At 40.0% G+C, this 23584-nt stretch overlaps 1 protein-coding gene across 1 annotated transcript; it reads right to left on the bottom strand.

Moving 5' to 3' along the window:
• Nucleotides 1-1895: 1895 nt before the first annotated feature.
• LOC121869223 lies at nt 1896-13445 on the bottom strand. Its single transcript, XM_042370464.1, has 5 exons — nt 13121-13445; nt 5524-5708; nt 4650-4772; nt 3536-3721; nt 1896-3276 (listed from the first exon to the last, which is right to left on the bottom strand). The coding sequence occupies exons 1-5, from the start codon at nt 13137-13139 to the stop codon at nt 3136-3138; spliced, it is 654 nt and encodes a 217-aa protein (XP_042226398.1). The 5' UTR covers nt 13140-13445; the 3' UTR covers nt 1896-3135.
• Nucleotides 13446-23584: the final 10139 nt, after the last annotated feature.

Here is a 23584-nt window from a genome sequence, read left to right as displayed (position 1 = left end):
ATATCGTAAAAAGTAGACACTGCTGCCATAAATTATGGCACAACAAAAATTGTGACCAAGTCCCAGGTTGCTGATCTGACCTGCCTCATTTACACACAATTGCAGGGTCTCAATTGTTTCTTTTACTGTAGACATCATAACATATTTAGTGTATGTTGTTTTTCTCTCTTGATTTATATATTATTTTTTTATTATTTATGGTTATAATTTTTAATATTATTACTGTTATTTTATTTACTATAATTTTTATTAATTATTAATTATTATTAATTATTATTATTATTATTATTATTATTATTATTATTATTATTATTATTATTATTATTATTATTATTATTATTATTATTATTATTATTATTATTATTATTATTATTATTATTATTATTATTATTATATTTTCATCCCCTAAGCCCTGATGTGGATCATTGACATTTACCCGGGTGAGCTAATCTCCGTGAAAAAAAAATACTATTGAGTTCCTCGGAAAATCTTCTAATATTAAGTGCACATGGTTTCAAAATGGCTTCAAAATGCCCATGGTATTGGCCAGATTTCAATTTTTATTCTGGGTGAACTCGCTGTGCTCGCCATGTTCCCCCACTCACAAAGTCTTGGACCCCAAATTGATATTCCTAGATCCGCCCCTGAATATATATATATATATATATATATATATATATATATATATATATATATATATATATATATATATATATATATATATATTAGCCGAATCGCCGTCCTCCGGGCGGCTCTTTCGCTAGGCCACGGTAGGACGCCACCCTCCGGGAGGCTCCACATTGTCTCACTGTAGTGCATTATGGTGTCTGCTTTGATCCTGACTTTGTACTCGTCAGAAGGCATGTTTTCCAGGTCATTTTTAAATGACTGTACATACGTGTTGTGCTCATGCAGCATTTCTTGGATAGATAGGACAATGTCATGTGTGACACCTTGAATGTTGCCACACCTGATAGTAGTCTGCTTTTCATGATCTCCCATGAAGTAGAATTGGAGGAACTTTGCCTGCTCATATTCCAGTGGTAAGAGAGATCCTGCTTTGTGATAGACTTGACCGTGGACTTTGAATGCGGGCATGTGTCCGTGCTCACGAACTACTCTGGTAGCTCCAAAGGATGTTATCTGGAAGCATGAATTGTACTTCCGTATATTTTCCAAGAAGTGTTTTGACTCTGGTGTTGTTCCCAGCATGAGAGTCTTCAATGGTTGTGGTGGTTCTCCTTTGTACTTCTTTGCACCGCAGTATTCACATTTCTTATCCATGTTGCCAATGACAACAGAGGGATACTTTTGATATTCTATATATAACATCATTCATCATCATTACATATAACACCATCCATCATCACAACATATAACATCATCCATCATCACTACATATAACACCATCCATCATCACTACATATAACACCACCCATCATCACTACATATAACACCATCCATCATCACTACAGATCGGTAAAGTAGTTTCCAAGATTCTCGTGCGGACACACAAACAAACAAACACACAGACATACTTCTTTGTTTTATATATAGATAGATATATATTTACACTCCCATATATCAATAGCCATACATTCGCTGACTTGAATATACAAAAATATTTCACTAGATCAGGAATCAAACACCTCTGCATATGAACAGGGAGCGCTCCCATGTCACCACAATGTCCACAAGAGCAACAACAGCTATCCTAGGCATTATTGTATTTCACACAACGCCTACTCCTTCGTCTTATTCTTAAGCATCGGGAGCTTCCAATGGGGATAGCCCTATGAATTAAAAGAAACTTTCACAAATGTAATATAAAATACCCATTATAATTTCAAATATATTCTTTGATCTAAACTTGACAGGTGATGGATAGGCTGGTATGTCTTAAGTCTATTTTATTAAAGAGAACTTGTACTTCTAAATTATACAGATATTGGAGATAAATTCAGCAACATGACCACAATATCCGCGTCGTCCCACTTAACTTCTGTAATGGATATACACTTTCACATTAAGCTTAAAATACAGTGGTAATTACCATAAGACTAACATTGTAATACATAGCTGGTGAAATTAAAAAATGAAAGTAACAAAATTAATTACATTTAAAATACCCTCACAATTTTACAGGGATAAAACATGAGTGAATTTACAGTAGGTCTCACACACACACACACACACACACACACACACACACACACACACACACACACACACACACACACTAAACAAGACTCGTAAGCACAAACCTTGACCGCGGATGGGTTCAGCAGTGAGGGATGAACATAACGGAATGGCAAACCAAAGAAACGACAAATATTTCTCACATATTAATTACAAAACAGACGGTTTTCCCCCCATAACATACAAGTTCTAAATGTCAGAATGTTGAAATCGGGAGACAGTATAGTACTCTTGGAACAATCTACCAGAGAGTGTTGCGACAACACTGAGCGTGAGCTGTTTCAGGCCAAACTTGACCAACACTGGCGCAGTATAGATACTGTATATTCAGGAACCAGTACATACCCAGTACTTGCCAACAGTGCGTAACACAAACACGACCGATCAGTGGCGAAGAGGATAGAAGTAAAGTAAAAACAACCTTTATACTGGACGTAAAGTCATTAAAAAAATAAATAAAAATTACAAAGAAATACAGCTACAAATGGTATTAGGTACGAAAAAATAAATCTATACGAAATCATACTTGCTAAATTTAGGGATACTGAATATAAGGATCACACACACACACGACTGAACATGGTCAGGGTAACACTGCTCCTGGTCAGTCCGACACATTGATCGTAACAACAAGAGCTGCAATTCTACTTGAGCCTGGTGTTTCCTTACAGTGAACATGGAATGTAATCTTACTACCTGCACACCTAACGGACACACTGACACGAACCTAATCAAAACTATGCTTTGTAGAGATCAGTTTTGAAATATAAGGAAGAAACTGGGATAGAGAGCGAGATACAGAGAGAGATATAGAGCTAGACAGATGAAGAGGAAACACACAGAGAGAGAAAGAGAGAGAGAGAAAGAGTCAGAAAAACATGATAATTAAGTCTTAACTGAGAACAATATCTCTAGGGACAGGTGCGGATGTGGTCTTTAATGGCGCAGGGTACGTCGGTGTAGGTCAGTCAGGTGGAAGCAGGTGACGGCGAAGAAGATGAAGGTGGAGGCCCATAGAGAGTACAAAGAGGAACGCACCATGGTGGAGGTTGGGATGGGCAGGTTGTACTGAGACACCTGGAGGACACAAGGTCAGGAAAAAAAAATTCACTAAATTTATTGGGGGAATATTTTGTGAGTATAAAATAATAATATAGTTTACAGTTTCGTATTAAAAATTATACTTTGATCATTTATTTTAATTTTGTATTATTTCTGGTTCCACGTCATATGGTCAATAATACGAGATAAGTCACAATACACTGCCGATTAATCACAGCAAATATACAACCTCTAAATGTTATATGTACTGTACGTAACGCCAATATGAACTTACCCTTACGTCGAGCTTATCAAAACAGGTGACGCCTCTATTGTTGGCGGAGTTGAGGCCCATAGCGGAGCAGGTGAGCCTAAAGCCCTCAGACAGGGTGCAGGATGATGCCAATAGGAACAGAGCGCTCAGGACGATCCCCACCACCACCATGTATATGAAGGCGTCCAGATCCTCCTCTCCTCGTACCTGTAATGAGAGATGAATCGAGCGTTATTGTCAAGTTTATTCACCGTGGCGTCCTCGTGTCAAATATCAAAACAGAATATTCAAATTATAGGATGTAATATTATTAAGGAAAATACTATAGAGTAAGGAGTTCCACTGAATGCTAGACCGATGATGCATATTAATTGTGGTAGGCTCAAGTTTTGTATGGTGCAGCTCTCGGAGGACGGTGAAGGATGCTAAATGTAAAAACTATTAAAAGTAGTTCGCCAAAATAGGAACTGAGGAAGAACATCGAAGACGATGAGATTTTCTATTGAAAATACAATATTGGAAGCATATTATTATGGTCGTTAAGGGTCTTTCTTTCTCTCTTTATGTGAAATTCAAGTAACAAAGGTTTGTCTCCTGAAATAAGGAGAAGCCAATATCAATAATATATACACCTAAGTTTACGGTGTCTTCCTGTCGTGTGTAAGTTACTGTTCCTACACCTTATATGTATATGTATGTACGCGAAAAAATTGTGGTTATGTTGAAAGCTATAAATATACTGAGTAACTGTGATAAAATTTTATTTAATTCGTCTTTGATATGTCATTTAAATATTGTTTCAATGTTCCGTGCCATACAATGTTATTCAAGATGAAAGTGCACACATTCTTTATATGCTCCCGGTATTATATTTCTCTCTTTTAGGGATATTGGAAACGAAATTTCAAATAAATGATACGAAGAAATTTAAATATACAAAACGTATGAAACTTATTTATTTAGATATAATAGAATACATAGATGTATACTGGATATGGATGGAGAGCTAAACATAATTATCGTTGTTGACAGACTGAGGGACAGGTGAGTCAAAAGATGACCAAAATGACAGAGAGAAATAAGATATCCATCGAAATAGATTCTTTACAGCTGGTAGGTGGAAGTGAGGTCTCACCTTAATCACATAGACAATACCAGTGAGGGTCGCTAGTACCAAGCCGGTCACAGCTCCGTATGTCACCCAGTTGCAGGCGGCCAGGGGACCCCCGAACTGGTACACCACCGAGCTGGAAGCCGTCTGTGGGAAGCAAGTTACACCTTCTCATAAAAACTTTCTTTATACTGTAAAGCAGTCTGGTGTGGGGGGGATATGGACTACAATTTGATAAAAAACTGCTGAGAGGGTTTATATGGCAAGGACGGATGTATGAGTCCGAAGCGTGGACACTTCCAGCAGAAACAAAAAAGAGGTTGGAGGCCTTTGAAATGTGGGTTTATAGGCGAATGCTAAGAATTAGCTGCACTGACAGGAAAACATATGAAGAAATACTAAGAATAACAAAAACTTCAAGATAAATACTTGAAATGCACAGGAAAAGAAAAATGAGATTCTTTGGTTATATAATTAGGGATGAGGGGATAATAACAGAAATATTAATGGTCAAAGTTGAGGGTAGGAGGGCCAGGGGAAGGCAGAGACTGGAATGGATGAATTAAATTAAAATTTGGGTTCCAGAGAGATACAAAACACTGGAAGATTGGTAAAACAGACTGAGAACGTTTAGAGTGGAGGACTGTGGTCACCAACCCTCAGATATGAGGTCCTTACTCTGATTGATTGATGTAAATGAAAGTATTGGAAGCTAAAGCACATTTAATGAAAATACCATAAGTTAGAGGCAATTTTGGGGATAGGATAAAGGGTTTCATTTTCTCAAACAACAGATTAGATAACATGCTAAAACCTGTCCAACGAGGAATTGTATCGGTATTTTGAAACACATAGTTCATGTTTACATTACTGGTAAGTCAGTTCACATTCCACTTACCGAGGAGTATAGGAAGCACATGGCAGGACTTAGGTTGGACCAGTAGTGGGTGATGATACCCATACAGATGCAGCCGATGGTACCACAGATGAGGCCGGAGATGTAGAGGAAAGGCATCCCCATCCCGTACACCACCTCCCACCAGTCCCCGATATACGGCTCCTCCGTCTTGCGATTTGGGACCCCTGAAATAATTAAGTGATCATTTATACATCACTTCATATTGCCTATATCCGATTTATTGTGCTAATGTTCTCCCCAGTCACCACTTTCATGTCCTGCACAATATCATTCCGTTTGCAACTGATTTTGTACTTCTACTAGAGCTAAGGAGGTTATTTTGGACCTCGTATTGTCTCATTGATGTCTGATCTTTGCCCTAAACTTAAAAAATTTTCGACAATACCTGACCTACACACGTACAGACGCTCATGCGTATTTTTTTTTCGAAATTCCCGTCTCGTTCAACCATTTTAACCGATCAACTCATTGATGACGTGAAAAACTGGACACCCAGCACGTAGCCGTGAGCCAAATTTGCGTTATCAATATCCAATTCCTTTGTGATTTATCGATGAGCTTCACAAAGTTGTGTGTTTCACTATCCTGGTCCAACCATGACTAGCGTGTTCTGTGGGTATTTGTTTACGGGCGGTTGTAAAGGCTCTAATGAAGGCGACAGATGATTTGTGTTATCACCCACACACACTGATACGAGCCATAGAACCTATGCTATGGAAACAAATGCTTTCTAAAGGCAGTTAGGTAACACTCATGATTTACTAACCATGAGCAGTAATGAACTAAACCAAAACGTATTCAAGGAAGATAATTTTTTTTTACAATAGGATTCTCAGAAGGAGTCCTTGGTGTTGATTATTTTGTCTCCGTAATGGTTTAATTGAAACAATTTGAGGCGATCTCTAATTCTCAACAAAGAAGTTCATAAACCCGAGGAACCTTTAGAATCCATGCACTTCTTATCATCAATCATATTCGTTGTTCTTATTCTTACAATACTTGATAAGGATATGTTAGAGAGAGAGAGAGAGAGAGAGAGAGAGAGAGAGAGAGTAATACGTTGTATTAAGTTTACAACATAAACAGAGGATTTAGATTGAGATTAAGAGCCAAGGTTGGTTGTGTGATAAGACTAAGTTCTAACATTCACAGCCTTTAAATAACACTAGAGAATACCGGTAATTACATATCATCAATAATAACATAACAGATCACGATTATACGAATGATAAACGAACGTAACATAGTTGGAAGAGACCAAAAAGAATGGTTAACTACACTTAAGGCTTCAGTCCATAGTGTATGTCGTACGTCATGTTTCAGATAAGCGAGTAATAACACTGATATCTATGACAGAACACCAACGCTTTCCAACAGTGGTGAGAGATAAGCTCTTATCTACAGTTCCTGCACCTTATCTTTATAAAAAAATAACCAGGCACGTTACTACAGCTAGTTCTAATAATCCAATGTGGATGGGCAACGTGGATATAAATTCCTTTTAATTAACTAGTCTATATTGGTCTGTATACTGCTTGAGTGTTCAGACTAGTATAGACAACGATCCTCCAAACAGATTTTCATCAAAGTTCTACGTTAATCTTTCGGGGAAATTAGTGTCAATGTCTTTTACAACTACGTAATATGATGAAATACTGCACACTAGTGTGACTGTACAGGAGAGTGTGGAAAATTGAGATAACAAATGTTTACTCGTGTTTCCTGGGTCCAGAATCAAATGGCTTGGATTATGTATGTAACTAAATGTAGAGAATATTTTTCAATAGATTCGTAACAAAAAACACCCAACCTGTGTCTAAATGCGTTCACTTAGTATAGTCAGAAGACAGAAACAAACGACACTGTACTGGTATGATATTCTGGTATGATATTCATCTTGTGAGTTTAATTAATTATGATCTAAATACGATAACTTATTCCAATAGTCATAATACATTAAACCATTGATTACGATTACTTTTTTCTCGCTAGTATCATGTGATTTTATTCAGGGGAATAATTAATAACTTTCATACGGATAAGTTATCGTACTGAAGGGGTTAAGATATTATTTACTCAATGTTATAATTAATTGTACTCAAAGGGCAAACGTCGTACTCAGGGGGTTAAAATATATATATATACACACATATATATATATATATATATATATATATATATATATATATATATATATATATATATATATATATATATATATATATATATATATATATATATATATAGTCACTGGTTTAATTCATTGTACTCAAGGGGTTGACATAGTACTCAAAAGGAAAAGCAAACACTCTGAGCCAACACAATCTTCCTACTTTTCCATATTCAGTTCACATCTTTCACACATTATGAAAGTTTTCGGTTCACCTAAAGAATCTTCATCCCAGATTATTTCAAATTAATATTAACCACCTTAATGCTACCCTAACCTAACCTAACCTAACCTAACCTAACCTAACCTAACCTAACCTAACCTAACCTAGTCTAAATTAACATAGCCAAAGCAAAACTAGCCTAAATTCACCTAATAACCTAACCTCATCCCCCTAAACTGTGTAAGGTGGTCAGTCGTTAGGTGAAATAAGTTGGGATGGAGATTTTTTAGGTGATCCGGAATTTTTTAAACACAAGCACTTCCATTACTGACTTATAACTTTGTGTATGTATAAACTTCACTATGAATCATGGCATTTCATTATCTAATCATAACTTTCTGGTAAGGCTCATAATACCGTGTTAACATCACAACACGACAATGAACCGTGAGAAATAGACCCAACAAATAATCTATCTTTATCTATCTATGGATCATGTAAACACAGGTTAGGTTAGGTTAGGTTATATTAAGTTCTGTCAGATTTGATTAGCTTTATGGGGTTTTATCATCAATTGAAACAAGCTGGGTGCCTTATCTTCAGGTGTTCCTATATTTTCTTCCTCCGCTCCCAATCGAACTTGAAATTACAGGAAAGGAAGAATGACTCATAACAGGTGTTGGTAAGAGACCGGAAAGGACTAGAGATAACACACACACATTACTACTACTACTTTGCTGTCACTCTGAATCGAGTATGATACAATGATATAAGTTATTAGTTTTGAGGTAACTAAAGAGACCGATACGGGACCGACAGGGTTGTTCACATTCGTTGCACATGTAGAGGGCGCCATCTAGTGCGGGAGGGTCGATGGTAGCGTCTTTCCAGCGTTGGAGCTTGTGTGCCTTGGTTTGCAGTCGGGCCAACTCGAAAGCGTTGACACCTTCTATTGTGAAACTCCCCCAAGCGTTACAATTTTAAGTAATCGACTCCCAGATGAGGTGGTCGATTTGGCATTTTTTCAGGTTTGTCTACCATCCTTTTACTTTTTCAATTGCCCGCCGGCGTTACGTTTACTCTTCGTTAGGTGATTGTAAAGTATCTGCTTTGGTAGTCTACTGTCGTCCATGCGGGTAACATGGCCAGTCCAGCGTAGTTGTTCATGGATAATGGTAACCACGATGCTCCTCCAGTTGGTGTCAGCAAGAATACTGGCATTTGTTTTCTTGTCTTCTCAGCGAACACGGACGATGGAACGTAGACTACGTTGGCGAAAGTTTTCAAGTGCTTTGAAGTGCCTCCTGTATGTGACCCATGTCTCACTGCCATATAGCAGGGTGGGGAGGACCACTGCTCTATGTACGTGCAGCTTTGTAGATAATTTCAGCTCCCTACAGCTGAAGACACGGTTTCGGAGTCTGCCAAAGACTTGAGATGTACATCCGATTCGATGCTGAATCTTTTCAACGATGTCTGCGGTGGTGGACAGGTGGGAGCGGAGATACCGAAAGTGGGTAACATTAGAGATGGTAGTACCGTTAAGATGGATGGATGGTGGAGGTGTGCCTGTACCTGGGGCAGGTTGAAAGAGAATCTGAGTCTTGCGTACATTCCATTCACCTCATGGCCGAAGTGTACTTATGCGTAGGTGTTCAGGATCTCCTGTAGGTCGTGTTCAGTGTGAGCAACAAGGGCAAGGTCGTCTGCATACAGAAGTTCAGTAATGGAAACTGCCGACACCTTTGTTCTTGCCTGGAGTCGTCTTATGTTGAAAAGACCTCCCCTTCACCCAGTACTCGATGTCCACCCCGTTGGCTAAATTGACACTGGCACGAGTAAGGGAGACAGTCAAGAAAATGAAAAAGAGATTTGGTGCTAGTACACACCCTTGTTCAACCCCTGTTTGGATGGGGAAGAACTCAGACTGGGTGCCGTTGTGCAGGACACTGCCGTTCATACCATCATGGAGTTGCCTCACAATGGCGATGAATTTTGGTGGGCAGTCGAAACGGCTGAGGATCGACGAAAGGGCTTCACTGTTGACCAAGTCGAAGGCCTTGGTTAGGTTGATGGAGGCCATGTACAGGTCATGACGCTGTGCTCTGTACATTTCCTGTATCTGGCGGACAGCCAAGATCATGTCAATGGTGCCACGTGATGGTCTAAAGCCACATTGAGATTCTGGGAGGAAGTTTTCTGCCTGAGGAAGAAGTCTGTTTTGGAGGACTCGGAAGATAATCTTGCCAGCCACGGACAGCAGCGAGATCCTGCGGTAGTTCCACAGTCTGACTGGTCTCCCTTGTTCTTATAAATATTGACAATGGAGGTGTCTTTAAGAGCTTGGAGGATTTCCTCCTTTTCCCATATATACTCCAGGAGAGAGTGGAGACGTCTGGTAAGCAGAGGTCCTCCTGCTTTTTACACCTCGGCTGGGATTCCATCAGGTCCCGAGGCTTTGTTATTTTTCATCTGTTTGATGGCAGTAGCTACCTCATCCAGGAATGGAGGATAGCTGTGGTAGGACATCTCTAGATGCTGAGGGACCTGCTGGGTAGTCAGGATATCTGCAACGGTGTTTTGGTTGAGCAGTGAATTGTAGTGCTCTTTCCAGCACTGAAGGAGGCCTTCATCTACTTTAATTATGAAGTTACCATCATATGATCGGATGGGGGCTGCGCCACGAGTGATTTCCCATAAAATGTTTTCGTGGAATTGAAAAGTTTGCGCATCTTGGGCTGTTCTGCAAATTTTTGTATTTCACATGCTTTATATTTAAACCAGTCGTTCTTTAGATTGCGAAGTTCCCGCTGGGCCGCTGCTTTCTTCTTGTGGAAGGTATCAGCTATGGTCCGAGACTGAGAGTTGTTCTGCCAGTCAGGGAAAGCAGCACGTTTATCATCGATGAGTACGTGGATTGCTGGGTCATTTTCATCAAACCAGTTCTGGTGCATATTTTTATTATGACAGTGTTGAGAATATCCTCTTTCGGCACTGGGTTTTGCGTTGCTTGCTGTTAGGTTGCTTATCAGCCCATGTTCGAGCTGCTCTTTGAAAGCATGTGCTACCGCTTGATCCTCCAGACGCCTAGTGTTAAAACCTCTTCTGGAGGCTTGCCGCCTTCACCGTTTTGGGACGACATGAAATGAGATTTTGGCTCTGACAAGCCGATGATCGGTGTCACAGTGGTCTGAGGATATCTCGGCGATCTCTTTCTCTGACAATGATGGAGTCAATGAGATGCCAGTGTTTGGATCGAGGGTGTTGCCACAAACCCTTGAGCTTGTCTGCCTGCCTAAACAATGTATTGGTGATAGTGAGGTTGTGTGCAGCACACTTGGTGAGGAGGAGTAGGCCGTTGGGCTTACACTTGCCTAGTCCATTTCTCCCTATGGTTCCCTGCCAAATGTTAGCATCTCTGCCAACTCTGGCATTGAAGTCACCAAGGAGCACAATCTTGTCTTCTCTGGGGATAGAGGTTAGCACTCTTTCGAGGTCAGCATAAGAGGCCTCCCTGATGTCATCCTCTGCATCCAGTGTTGGGGCGTATGCAATGATGAAAAAGGCATGACGTGAGTGATTCAGTGGGATTCGAAGCGTTTTGAGGCGCTCGTTGATCCCAATAGGCATTTCAGTTAGCCTGTGTATGTTGCGTTGGCGGATGGCAAAGTCAACACCACAAATGCGGTTTCTCTCTGCAGCAGGCTTACCCTTCCAGATGAAAGTGTAGCCAGACCCCCGTTCTGGGAGCCGGGACACACACATATACACACACTAAAATCCTTTTATTAATATTTTTACTATCATTATTATAATTACTATTATAATCATTATTATTATTATTATTATTGTTATTATTATTATTATTATTATTATCATTATTATAGAGTCGAGTTTTATGAGTGTTCAGTGGTGAATGAGAACTAAACAGCTTTTCTTTTATTATATAGTACATTTTCTTCCTCTTACTTCCGGTGCACAGGTGATTTTGCACTCAGGAAATTCCTTGATCTAGTAAGATTAGCCACATCGACATTACTCTTTTACGCAACTTGACTGATTAGCACTTATCCGTATTTTAAAGACTCATGTAACCATCTCGAGTACGATAACTAACCCCCTTGAATACTATTTTTAGCGTACTCAAGGGAAATAATTATCGTATTTAAAGTGCAAAGACATTATAGTTAAGGATTTAACTCATTGTACTCAAGAGGTTGAGATAATGTATTAAAGGGGCTACTTCATTTTACTTAAAGGTTTAAGTCATCGTACTCAAAGGGAATAACCCGCCAAAGGCTACATTATATTTCTGAATTGATTAATTAATGATCAATTTATAGATATAGTGAGAAAAATATACAAAAAAATTCACATCACTTGTAGGTCAGAAAACACAGAGTTCAAGTTGGTGTATTATCGTAAGTCAGTCTGTATTGTCAAATTAATTCAACTTTACGAATTCATCTTGAGTAAAACTAAGAATTTTATGTTGTATTAAAAAATCTCACTTGTGTGCTTAAGAAAATTGTAGTTACTTAATTTACTCAACAAGACAGGTGAGAAGAGGTGGAGTAAGAATGACAGTGTTATAAAAGTACCAGGAACAAGATAACAGCTATATTTTTTTTAGACGACAATAACCTATCAAGCCTAACCTAACCTAACCTAACCTAACCTAACCAAGACTGAACTAGCGACCCTAAGGAAAGTTTTGATTAGTTCAGATATGGTTTGGTTTCATGCCTTAGCCTGCCTTGTAAGAAATAATATGTAAATGGTTTAATTGTATCCTCTTCCTTGTACTTTATTAATATATACATATATATATATAATTTTGGGGGGAGGAGGGGGGGGGGGTTAATGCCTTCTGTTATCGCATAGTGCTATCTACTTATTGATTAGCTTGGCGTTCGCTGACGGGATGGTCCTTCAGTGATCACCTACTACGATGCCTTAGTAATCTAACAATCCTATAGCCTCTGTTGTCATGGCAGCTACCACTTTTTTCTTACCTTCTGTCAAGTTACAGAACGTATTTAGACACCACAGTCCTGGTGCCATGGATTTTGTTTTGACAGACATAAGTAATTAACCTTTTATTTGTTCGGTTGGATTTGTTCTGTATGTAGCAGCAGTTCTGCATCACAAACTCACTTCAAACTCTAATAAAATACGAACATTAAATTTCCTTCGATGAAAAAACACAACGAAAAACTGAAATTAATGTATATATCGCTTACTCATTTCTCCTCGTGGCATTGTGTCGGTCGCGTCTGGTGGAAAACCCTGGCTCGCGCACACACACACACAAATACTCTCTCCTTGTTCCCAAAGTTTCTTCTGCTAGTGGCAGATGTGGGAGTTGATGAACTTCTCCTAGTAGCGAAAATTCTTTGCTTGACACTTTCTTCGGTGCCAGTAAAGATGGAAGTTGCTTGTGTGGGTGTAGTAGTAGTAGTAGTCGAAGTAGGTGATGTGGAGTGGGTGCGGTGAATGTGGAGGAATACTGGAGAGGCGTAGGTGGCGTAGTGCGTCTCACTGGACTGTGGAGTGTTGTACGTGAGCCCAACAACCGTTGCTTATCAAGGGTTTAAACCTAGATAAGATAAACAACGCTGGAATAACTGACTCACACCACACCAAACTAACTTGCTAACTTGATCGCCTATGACGCTGATGTCTGTTAAATATTGATTCACAATATTAACTTAGTTTTACAGTTAGGTTTTTTACGCCTTATTGTTTCTGTCTTTACATTGTTTATGTCGTATTTAGTTTTCTCTTGGTGACGTGATCTTATCAGCGCCTTGTAAGGATTTACCATAATATTTCGTATGATTTATAATATCACAACGACCAGGTGTCAATCGTATCAGTTCCTTATGGAATTTCTTGTGCCAAAAGTCTTGCAGTAAAGTGGCATTTAAAGTGATATAGCAGAGCCCGTTATTAAAGAAAATTTACAGTTATATAGTAAAAAAGTGTTTATGTATGCCATGATACCTGGGACGGTTACCAGAACACTAATTACATCTTAGTAAAGTTGTGACCATAAATTCCTCCAATAGCAACGTCACTAACTTCTGCCTACACTTGTATATGCACTAACCCCACCAACCAACCCTTGTCACCCGACATTAATGCACTTGTTTTCATTTGTACTATTACCTGATTCACTAGCCAGAGGTGTATCACTGTTAATTTTTTATTGTTATTGACTGATATGTTTACTAATCTAAAATATACCTGAAACAACTTACGATTTCTTATAAGCTGGGTAAAGTTAGGTTCAGTTGGGTTCAGCTAGGTTAAGTTAGGTTAGGTTAGGATGCTATAACTTGTCAAATTTGTTGAACTTGATTCAGTTATACTTGGCGAAGTTTACAACGCCAGCAGTTCTATGTACCATTGCCACGTTACCTATAGCGTCCTCGCTCAGTGGCTTGTAGGCTGACGTGTACTGTTCCCTAATATAATTATCATACATTGCAGTGCGTAAATTACAACCATTGATACTAACATTTTCATAATTATCTTAACGGCAAAGACTGTCAGGGGCGGATCCAGTGGAGATTATCTTTTGCCCCCCAATGGAACTTTTTGTCTTCCCTAAATTGCAGAGTTAGTGTTATTTTCCAGGTGCCACCGTCACCGCATAACGTTCCAATATACTTCTCGGGTTGTGTCATTTAAATAAAAGAAACACCACCTACTGCCAGGTTCAATGTCATGACACACGTAGCTCCTAGTAAGAGTACAGATTTTTTCCCTCGGACGTAAAATGACGAAGATCACGCAACAGTTTAGTGCTGAAATATCCGACCTTATGCCAATGAAGTAGGAAGTACAAGTGCTACTGGTAGACATTCAGTAGACGTTTGCACAGACTCACTAGAGGAAAGTTCACAGCTGCTTAGCTCCCGGGTATCAATTGCCAGTAATGGCTAGTGCTACTTGTGAACAGGGCTGTGCCCTTCTGAGGGCCGGGTTAGAGAGGGCCAAGGAAGCAATATTGAAAATAAATGAAGAGAGAGCGAGGATGAAGGAAAAAACGAGGTAAGGAAAGCCGGTGTCTGACGAAAACTCAGGCGAATGGAAGGTTGGATAGATAGACAGATACATTGGCATATGACATCAATATTTACTAGAAATAAGGTTTGTCAGCTTTCCTTGGTCAAATTCCCTCACTGTTTACCATTTTTGTATACCTGCTACAATACATGGGAATCTGTATACTCCCACGGTCTACAGTATACACTCCGTATACCTGCATTGTAATAATTCATGCTGAACTGTATACATGTATGTTATTGAATAGGTATTTATTATTATAATTATTATTATTGTTATTATTATTAAAGATGAGTACAGCGCGCTCTTACATCGTCACCTCGTTCGCTGAGTCACCGATATGACTTAGCAGAGACAGATGAGCACAACATATTACCTGCACATCCTGCGGTCATAAACCTAATGTAAAGTTTTGGGGTCATGTTCTTGTCGGTCTTGCCCCAGATTTATATGAAGTATCGGTGTCCCGGTGTGAGAGTGTACTTGTCCAAAAACTTTCCTGGACAGTAATTAAATCACAAGAGATGATAAACCATCAACAATTCATCGAGACGAGGGAGAGGGCGTGTCCAGGGCAGAGGGTACTGTACAATCTTTCTCAGGGACTTGGTCAAAGTTTATTCTGATTCTCTCATTGTTTTGGTTGTCGTCAAAGTTTCTCATATTCATCAGGAGCAAGTTCACAACCTTTGCTACTACTGTATTCTGTTTTTAAGACATTATTTTTGTGACAAAAAGGTTTTATATATATATATATATATATATATATATATATATATATATATATATATATATATATATATATATATATATATATATATATATATATATATATATATATATATATGCTGATAACCACAAGGGAGGAAGAAAACACGAAGTTCCCAAGCGCTTTCGTGTAATTCACATCTTCAGGGGTGAGTACAGACTAAAGAGAAGTACAAAACAAGGTGTATATATACAGAGGAGGGTGAGACCAGGTGAGACCATTTCACAAAAATTTCTCACACATTCCTTTACAACTAAAAACCTGGAACGTCAATGTGGCATTTGAAAACTCATGCACTGTTAAACAAATGTTAATCAAGAACTCCCCCAACAACACAATTGGTTGCATTTATAAAGTTCCTTGCAAGGAATGTAATATGTTTTACTTAGGCCAGACAGGTAAAGATCTTGTAACCAGACTTAAACAACATAAATATAGTGTTAGGACAGGCCAGGAATCCAATGCTCTGTTTGTACATTTGAGGGATAACAAGCATTGCATTGACTGGGATAATGCCTCCTCAATATTACCTTGTAATTCAATTGATAGTAGGAACATCATAGAATCTAGTCTCATTAAACATACCGAAGCATTCAACATGAATTTGAGTAATGGCATGTACAAACTGGACAATTTTGTAATTAAGAAGATTTGTAACCAGGTGAGAAGGTTGGGTCACCTTACCCTCTGATCTGACTACCGACCGTTGCCTTGCTATTTAAAGATTAGTAGGGTCATTACATAATATATATATAAAATTAATTTGCTCCTTGGATATGAGTAATTTTTATTAGGCAATATAAGCATTTCCTGGTGTCTTTAAGTCGTATGACACTCCACATTTCTTTCTAATGTCCTGTTAACTTTACACGTGAGTCGTTATCCGGAGAGCGTTATCAAGCCAGCCGGTAATCTTATCAGGTGGTACCAGGCTTACCTGCGCTCCGTCACCATGTACACCGACCACTTACTGTATGTCCAAGGATGAACACAATAGAACTGCAGAGTTTCACCTTACGCTTTGATTTCCGTGATAAACAGAGTCGTAAAGAGTTGGAACCGGGGGACCACCACGGTAGGCGGTCAGGCAGCTAGTCCACTAAACTCTAGTGACTAGAGTACTAGACCATGATGGGCTAACTGCTTAACAACCAACCGTGATCAGGGGCGGATCCTGGAATATCAAAAGGCGGGGTCCAAGAACATAAGAATGGAGGAAACTGCAGCGGGCCTATTGGCCCATACTGGGCAGTCCCGTTTACGCCCAACCCCTATTGCTCATATAAGCATCCAACCTATGTTTGAAGCAATTCAGCGTATTCGAGTTAATGATGATATTTGGTAACTTGTTCCATTCATCCACTACTCTGTTTCCAAACCAGTGTTTACCTATTTCACGCCTAAATCTAAATTTGTCTAATTTAAAACCATTGTTACGAGTTTGCTCCTGGTTGGATAGTTTGAGTACCTTTGTAATGTCCTCTTTGTTTAGCCCTGACTTCCACTTATACACCTCTATCAGGTCGCCCCTCGCTCTACGTCTCTCGAGGGAGTGCAAATTAAGATGCTTTAACCTGTCTCTATACTCAAGGTTCCTAATGCCCGGGATTAGTCGTGTCATTCTCCTCTGAATTCTTTCCAAGGATTCTATATCCATTCTGTAATACGGTGACCAGAACTGTACTGCGTAATCCAGGTGTGGTCTCACAAGAGCAAGATACAGTTTTAGGATGACCTCGCTAGTCTTGTAACTAACACTCCTTTGTATGAACCCAAGTGCAAAAACACATTGTTTACTTGGCTTAAGGTTCCTACTTATCATTACTCCTAAATCTCTCTCGCAGTCGGATTTCTCTATGACATCGTTGTTCATCCTGTATCTGGTTTCCCTGTTTACATCTCCTATACTGAGTACTTTACATTTGTCCACGTTGAATTTCATTTGCCATTTTTCAGACCATTCGAAAAATTTGTTTAGATCTTCCTGTAGTTTTGTGGAGTCCTCGTCAGATTTAATAACACGTCCTATTTTAGTGTCATCAGCAAATTTGCTTATGTTACTGTCTATGCCGATATCTATGTCGTTTATGTATATAATAAATAATAATGGTCCAAGTACTGAGCCTTGGGGAACTCCACATGTGACGTTGCTCCAATGGGACTTAGGGCCATTAATGTTCACTCGCTGTTTCCTGTCCTGTAACCACGCCCTAATCCATTTAAGGATATTACTTTTGATGCCATGTGCGTCTACCTTTCTAATTAGTCTTTCGTGGAGGACTATGTCGAAGGCTTTGCTAAAGTCGAGATATACCACACCATAATTGTGCCCCTCGTCCAGCGATTCGAAAATTGATGAAAAGAATGTTAATAGATTAGTTAGACATGAACGTCCGCTTGTGAAGCCTTGCTGGGAATCATTGATCAATCGGTGCTTCTCCAGGTGATTTCGAATAGAGTTTGAAATGATTACTTCCAGTAATTTGCCTACTATTGATGTTAGACTGATTGGGCAGTAGTTAGAGGATAGTGATCTATCCCCCTTGTTGAAAATCGGTATTACATTCGCTATCCTCCAGGATTCTGGTACTACACCTGTTTTTAAGGACATGTTAAACACTTTGCTAAAGGCATACTAAGCTCTTCCTTACATTCCTTTAATACTCTGGCAAATATCTCATCGGGACCCGGTGACTTATTAGGCTTTAGTTTGTCTATTTGTTTACTAACATCGTTACTAGTCACTACTATCTCGCTTAATTTGTTTTCTTCACTATCTCTGAATAGAGTCGGTGCCCCGGGTATCATGTATAAATTTTCGGTGGTGAAAACTGTTGAAAAATATTTATTCAAATTATTGCTCATTTCTCTGTCGTTATCAGTGAGCTCGCCGGTGTCTGACCGTATTGGTCCAATCTTTTCTCGTGTTTTAGTTTGATACATTTGGTAGAATCCTTTGGGGTTTGTCTTCACCTCCCTTGCTATCCTTACCTCAATAACCTCATTATTCCTCTTGGCTTTCCTTATCTCGGTTTTAACCCTACTCGCCAATACCCTATAATAATCCCGGAGGTGAATTTCGCCACGATTTATCCTTCTACCTATAGCCTTCCTTTGGCCAATGACGTTCTTTAAATAATTATTTATCCATTTAGGGTCATTGTTGTTTGATCTGAGTTTTTTGTATGGTATGTTCTGCCTTTGTGCATTAAGTAGCTTACTGTTTAAATTGTCGTGGAACTCGGCAATCTCAGATCTCGTTATCAGGTCGGTGTCATCTGTAAGGTTCACGGCCAAGTGCAACACCCCCTCTCTCACCTGCCTCTTTAAACTGTCAAACTTTGCCCTTCAGAAATCTGGTACTTTAGTGGAATTTTCCTTACGTCTGCCCTGAAAATCTAACTGGAATCTAATTTCTTTGTGATCGCTGTTTGCAAGTTCGTTCCCTACCTCGACATTGCTAATGAGGTTTTCTCTGTTTGATAGAACTAAATCGAGTATATTATTACCCCGGGTGGGTTCGGTTATATGTTGACCTAGAAAACAGTCCTGGATCGTCTCGAGAAAATCCTCTGATTCTGAGTTACCTGTAAGGTCAGTCCAATCTATTTGGCCAAGGTTAAAGTCGCCTACGATACAGACTTTGTTGTGTATGGAAGCCCTGCGCATTTCATCCCAGATAAGTCGCTCATTGACTCTATCAAGATTGGGAGGTCTGTATATTACTCCTGTAATTAATTTTTCCCTACCGTCGATTAATTCTATCCAAGTTGTTTCTGTACTCCGCTCAGTTTTTATTTCCTTATTTATTTCACACGTCAGATTATCCCGAACATAGATTGCTACTCCGCCTCCTTTCCTGGTCTGCCTATCGGTATGGAAAAGTTTGTAACCCGAAATTTGGTATTCGACCGGTAACTCACGTGTGTCTAGGTTGATCCATGTTTCAGTGAATGCTATTATATCGATTTTTTCGGTACATACCAAGGCCCTAATATCATCCATTTTGTTTCTCATACTTCTATTGTTCGCGTAGTATACATTTAAGTTAGTCGTGTTCTGAGTCCTCCCCTTACCGCGTTTAGTTTTAAACTCCCTGTCTAATTTAGTTTTGTCATCATTCCTAGCACTATTTCCCTGTAATCTTTCACTTTGTTTACCCGCTCCCACTGCAGTCTCCTCCACCCCCGATCTCATATGTTCTCCTAGCAGTTTAAAAACTTCGATATCTTTTGAACTGCCCTCTCTAGAGCCCCAACCAGGGTTGCTACTCCATCCCTAGACAGGTGCACCCCATCCCTAGCATAAAGGTCCCTTCTGCCGTAGAAGTTGTCCCAGTTGTCAATGAATGGGGCTGATATTGACTTGCAATATCTGTCAAGACGGTCGTTGACACCAACTGCCCTTGACAACCATTCACTGCCAACTCTCCTTCTAGGCAGGACACCGCATATGATAGGGATCCCTCCCTTAGTCCTAATAAGATCTATAGCTGCCTTGAACTTATCAAGAAGCTCCTCGCTCCTACACGGGCCAATATCATTGCCTCCTGCACTGAGGCAGATAATGGGTTTGTTCCCATTACCAGACAAGATATTGTCCATCCTGTCAATTATATCCCCCACCCCAGCTCCCGGCAAACACACCCTCATCCTATTTATGTTTTTACCACAAAAGGCCCTGTCCAAGTACCTTACCTGTGAGTCACCAACAATTAAAGTTTTTATACCTTCCTTGTCAGCCCTGTCCCTGACTGTACTAACGTCCAATTCGTCTATCAAGGGACTGAATGAGTTGGTACACTTAGCTGCTGATGTCGTTGTTGACGTATCCTTGGTGTGTTTCTTCATCACCAGTTTGGTCTTCCCTCTCCTTACAACCTTCCACACGCTTGAATTTTCGTCAGACACTGGCTTTCCCTGTCCCGCCTCCCCCTTCAATCTCGCCATCTCTTCTTTTAATTTCAGGTTCTCCAACGTGGCCCTCTCTATTTCTTCCTTGGCCCTCTCCAATTCTTCCATGGCCCATTCCAGCTTGGCCAACAAACTCGCAGACCCCAGACCACACATAACGCTGGCCATATCTGATAATTATCCCTCGGGAGCTAGCCCTGCCGTGACCTTTCCCCTAGTGAGGTCACATGGCGAGCACAGCGATCTGACCCAGGTAGGGTTTTTTTGGGGCCACTGTAAGCGCCCTCAGATTTTTTATGAATTCTGTCTAATATGATGGGCATTTTGAGGCCATTTGTACTTGATATTAGGAAATATTTCGGGATCATTAGTTATTACTTTTTATTATACAAAATCGCCTGAGTACAATACTGCGTTAAAGAAAAGTATTGGAATTTCCTGATGAAAAGGGTAGGGAGGGGTTAAGACCTACAGGACCCCCCCTTGGATCCACCCCTGGTGGTGGTACCGGTTCGAACTCGGCACCCATAGGTATAAATTGTTGACATTGATTTACTTGTGTGTATTATAGGTTATGATATACTGCATATGCTTGTAAACAGTTGTTCATTTAGCAGAACTATGACTCTCTGAATTTCACTGAATTTTTTTTATCTATTTATCTATCTTTTGTCGCTTTAGTGAGTGCTCCTCGTTTTGTTGACTCAGTGAGCTTCCCTCTGTGATATTCTTTTTATGTGTGAATCGTCTTGGGGTGTGTGTGTTTCAGTAGGGGTTTAGGTAACTCACATGCATTATAATTTTCTGTTCACCCTCTACTCTATTTTCTCAAAATTACCTTTTAACATTTATAAGCGTTACACACACACACACACACACTTACTTAATGCTTAATAGCTGTCTCCATTAGGTCCATTTTAGTACTCTGGAAAAACGGAATCACTGAAGTTCGACACAGCACTGACCCACATTGTGTTCACAGAAGAGGTTATAATAAATAAATTGTCAAAGCTAAAGGTTCATACGAATCCCGGCCCTGACATGGTGCATCCCAGAGTGCTAAGAGAATTGTGCAACGAGCTTGCTGAGCCCCTGAAGATCCTATTCTGTAAATGCCTGGATGAGCACAAGATCCCCAGTGAGTGGAAAATGGCTGATGTGAGGCCCATCTTCAAGAAGGGCGATCGTCACTCCACATATAACTATAGACCGGTGAACCTGACCATAATAATATGTAAATTACTTGGGAGCCTCATAAGAGATGCCACGATGGAACATCTACTACGAAACAACCTTGTAAAAGAGTGCCAACACGGTTTTAAGCCGGAACGCTCCTGCCTAACAAAATTACTCAAAGTACTGGATGTTCGGACCCAAATTCTGGAACAGGGTGGTAATATCGAAAATATATACTTAGATTTTGCCATGGCTTTCGACAGCGTACCCCATGAAAGGCTGAAAATTAAACTGGAAGGGTACGGGATTCGGGGAAGTGTCCTAGCATGGATGGGAGACCTTATCCATGATCGCAAGCAGTGTGTGGTGATTAATTGCACGAAATCGTTATGTGTACCCGTCACAAGCGGGGTACCACAGGGCAGTGCATTGGGCCCTCTGTTGTTTGTTTGTTTCATTAATGACATGCCAGAAGCAGTACATTTCTCCTTACAAATGTTTGCCGATGATGCCAAGCTATTTCGTAAAATTAAGAACCAAGAAGACTGTGAAGACCTGCAGAAGGATCTCTAGTGAGCTTCAAGAATGGTCGAAGAAATGGCTACTAAGATTCAATGTCACGAAGTTTAAGAGGCTGCACGTGGGACGTACCAACGATAAGGAGGTGCATCATATGCTCCAACGGGACGAAGAAAATGCACTAATTGAGACTGAATGTGAGAAGGACCTAGGTGTGTATGTTGACAATGAACTGAAGTTCTCGAGCCATTGTGAGAAGGTGAATCAGGCAACTAAATTATTAGGTCTTATAAGAAGGTCGTTCAGATATCTAGACGGTCCATCCCTCGTAACGATATTTAAGAGTGAGGTGCTTCCCCGTCTGGAGTACTGTCACCCCGTCTGGTCTCCGAGATATGCTAGGGACTGTCAGTTGGTTGAAAATATCCAAAGGAAGGCCACCAGGCTGGTGCCAGCACTTCGGTACTACAGCGACCCTGAGAGATCAGAGCTCCGGCAATTGCCTTGCTTATACTACAGACGGGCAAGGGGGGACCTAAATGAGGTGTATAAACATCTCAGAGGGCACTATTATTATTATTATTATTTATTTTTTACTCAGTTGAGTGTCCTTACCTGGCTCTGGCGGACGCTCGCCCCACAAGGGGTCACAGCTCAAGGTTGAAGAAGCCGCAAGTCCAGAAAACTGTGAGGGGTACCTTTTTTTTTAGTGAGAGTTGTGCACTCATGGAACAACATGCCAGAAAGTGTTGTGACGGCACCGAGTGTGAGCTCTTTCAAGACCAGACTTGACAAGCACTGAAGCAGGTTCAGATACATTCAGGAGCCAGTGCATGCCCAGTACTTGACAACAGTGCGTAACAGAGACGTGACCGATCGTCCAAGCGGCTAATGAGCCGATCAGTGGTGAAGAGGATAAAAGTAAAAATTAAAATTAAAAAAAAGAAAGAAAGAAGTAAACGTGTGTTGTTTTATGTTTGTTAGGGTAACATCCCAGCGACCCAAGTGGCCATAAGCCCTCCCAATTTCCCATCGCTCAACATAACTGAATCACTGACAAATATACATTTATCCTGGAAAATCGCTATACAAGCTCACACTGACGCAATACGTAGCCTACATACAGACAAACCACGGAAACCGCTAAAACGTTAATAACTTCTCTAGCGATGGGTCCGGTATTAATAAATCTTCATAAATTATATACATTTGAATTTTGGGTAGTTATTTTTGGCAGCAACTCACCAGTGCTATAA

The sequence above is a fragment of the Homarus americanus genome, unplaced genomic scaffold (genome assembly GCF_018991925.1).
Source record: "Homarus americanus isolate GMGI-L3 unplaced genomic scaffold, GMGI_Hamer_2.0 scaffold24097, whole genome shotgun sequence".
Lineage (NCBI taxonomy): Eukaryota > Metazoa > Arthropoda > Malacostraca > Decapoda > Nephropidae > Homarus > Homarus americanus.
Note: the sequence above shows the minus strand (reverse complement) of the source record. Positions and strands in the feature narration are given on the sequence as shown.